General features: G+C 39.9%; 1 protein-coding gene across 2 annotated transcripts in view; it reads right to left on the bottom strand.

The window, feature by feature from the left end:
* Positions 1 to 1,414, bottom strand: part of LOC127007016 (peroxidase-like) — a 43,193-nt gene extending 41,779 nt beyond the window's left edge. For both annotated transcript variants that reach the window (XM_050877493.1, XM_050877494.1), the window contains exon 1: positions 1,220 to 1,414. In XM_050877493.1, coding sequence (XP_050733450.1) covers positions 1,220 to 1,257 — 38 coding nt within the window. In that variant the 5' untranslated portion in view covers positions 1,258 to 1,414. The remainder of the gene's footprint in view (positions 1 to 1,219) is intronic.
* Between the last annotated feature and the right edge of the window lie 979 nt (positions 1,415 to 2,393).

Genomic DNA, 2,393 nt, shown 5'->3' with positions numbered 1-2,393 from the left:
ATTCTTTTTTCTCGTTTTTTTCTTGTTTATATTTTTCTTCCTCCTTTTCTCCTTCTTCTTCTTCTTTTACTTTTACTTTTCCGTCTTTTTCTACAACAGCATTTTTTTTTCTTACGTTGGCTTTGTTTATTCCTTTTACTTTCACTTTTTTTTCCTACGACTTCTGTTTCTTCTTCTTCTCCTTCCTCTCCTACCTCTTCCATGGTTAAGTAAAAAGAGCTCACAGTTTACGATAATGAGCTGCGCTGGCTTACACGGAGATTTTAATGCACGCTAAGGTAGCAATCCTTGGGGAGCGTCACGACCTGCTCTCTGGGTTCACGGGAGGGCGCGGTGGGGGGAAGGTTCTCTCAATGGAACCCTTTAACTATACGACGCACAAGGAAACCGTATTGCATGGATGAGCACACACACACACACACACACACACACACACACACACACACACACACACACACACACACACACACACACACACACACACACACACACACACACACACACACACACACACACACACACACACACACACACACACACACACACACACAGAGGCCGAAGGGAACACAGAGTTGGTGTCCATTCATGTTCCGTTGACCTTTGTGACTCTGGTTATTTACCCGTTTCTCTCTCTCTCTCTCTCTCTCTCTCTCTCTCTCTCTCTCTCTCTCTCTCTCTCGCTCTCTCTCTCTCTCTCTCTCTCTCTCTCTCTCTCTCTCTCTCTCTCTCTCTTCTCTCAACGCCCCCCCCACACACACACGCATGCAGAACTATCATAATAATATTTAGTATGTGTTTGTATGTTTGTTAGTCTAAAAAAAATCAACCGTCTTTCTTTTTTATAGTTTACCCTCCAATAGTTTATGATTATACCAAATTTTCACATTTTTTCTTTCCTTCTAAAATTCCATCCCCCACTTTTCATCATTGAGGGAAAAGTTGTCAAATTTCTTTTGTCTGTAGACACTTGAGGACAGATACGAAGAGGTCACATAATTCTACGTAACCTCAACACACACATACAAAACACAAAAAAGATGAGAATGCACACAAATCCAATATGTTGTTAGTTTTGTGAGTAAAGTTAAAGGAAGGCACACACAGAGGCATGCACAGATACACAAACACGTCTTCAACACGAACACACACACACACATAACACAATATAATCCCATTGTAAACAAATAAAACTCCAAAACACCAATTATTTAACACTCACGGTAATGGTAATAATATAGATGTTTTAAGTCTCGCCATACTCTAGAGACTCCTTCGTCTTCTCCCTCTTCTCTTCTTCTTTTCCTCCTCTTCTAACACTGTATATCTCTCTGTCTCTGTATGTAAGTGTGTGTGTCAGTCTCTCAGTACGTCCCGACCACTGATCCACGCGTTGCAATTCCCTTCACACACACTGGTGGCCCTCCGCTTCTCCTCCCCTGATATATGAAGCATCCACCCCCTCCCACCCACCCTCCTTCCTTCCCTCTCTCTTCCTCCCTCCCTCCCTTTCTCTCTCTCTATCTCTCTCTGTCTCTGTCTGTATGTATGTGTGTATATGTGTGTGTGTTTGTGTGTGTGTCATTCGCCTGTTTTTTTTTTGTGTGTGTTTTTTGTTTTTTTGTTTTGTTTTGTCATTCTCCTTTTTTTTTTTGTCTTCGTCTTTTTTGTTACTTCTTTTTCTTTGTCTCCTTTTCCTGTCTTGTTTTCTTTTTTTCTTTTTCTTCGTCTCTTCTTCTTTTTCTTGTTCTTGTTCTTCTTCTACTACTTCTTTTTGTTCTTCTTGTTCTTCTTCATATTCTTCTTCTTGTTCTTCTTCTTTTTCCTGTTCTTGTTCTTGTTCTTCTTGTTCTTCTTCTTTTCCGTTGTTCTTTTCGTCTCTTTCTTCTTCCCCTTCTTCATTATATTTGTTTTTCTCCTTCTCCTTCTTTTCCCCTCATCCTCATCCTCCTCTTCCTCCTCCTCTTTCTTCTCCCCCCCCCCCCTCCTACTTCTTAACTCTTTTTTTCCCTTTACGAAGAATAGTGAAGGCTATGTTAAATGAGTCACACTTTCTCCGTCATCCTCAAACTTGCTTACAATAATTTCCAAGTATCAAATTATGTAGCTATCATTTTCTATGCAGTATAATCATCACAACCTTCTGTGTATATCATTCTAAACATTTCTTTGTATTTCGTTTCTGATATATTTTTTCTCTATCCTCTTTTCTCTATTTTCTTCTTCTATCTTTCTCTTCTTACCTTCTCTCCCTCCCTCTTTATCTTTTTCTTCCTTCCTCCTATTCACTTCCTTCAACCCATTCTATTTTTGTATCCCTTTTTTCTCATCGTTTCCATTCGTCTCTCTCGTGACTCTGGTTTTTAGGGTTCCATATCATCATTCCATCTGCTTTT

This window comes from Eriocheir sinensis, chromosome 34 (genome assembly GCF_024679095.1).
Source record: "Eriocheir sinensis breed Jianghai 21 chromosome 34, ASM2467909v1, whole genome shotgun sequence".
Taxonomy (NCBI): Eukaryota; Metazoa; Arthropoda; class Malacostraca; order Decapoda; family Varunidae; genus Eriocheir; species Eriocheir sinensis.
The sequence above is the reverse complement of the archived record's forward strand: the minus strand, read 5'-3'. Positions and strand labels throughout refer to the sequence as shown.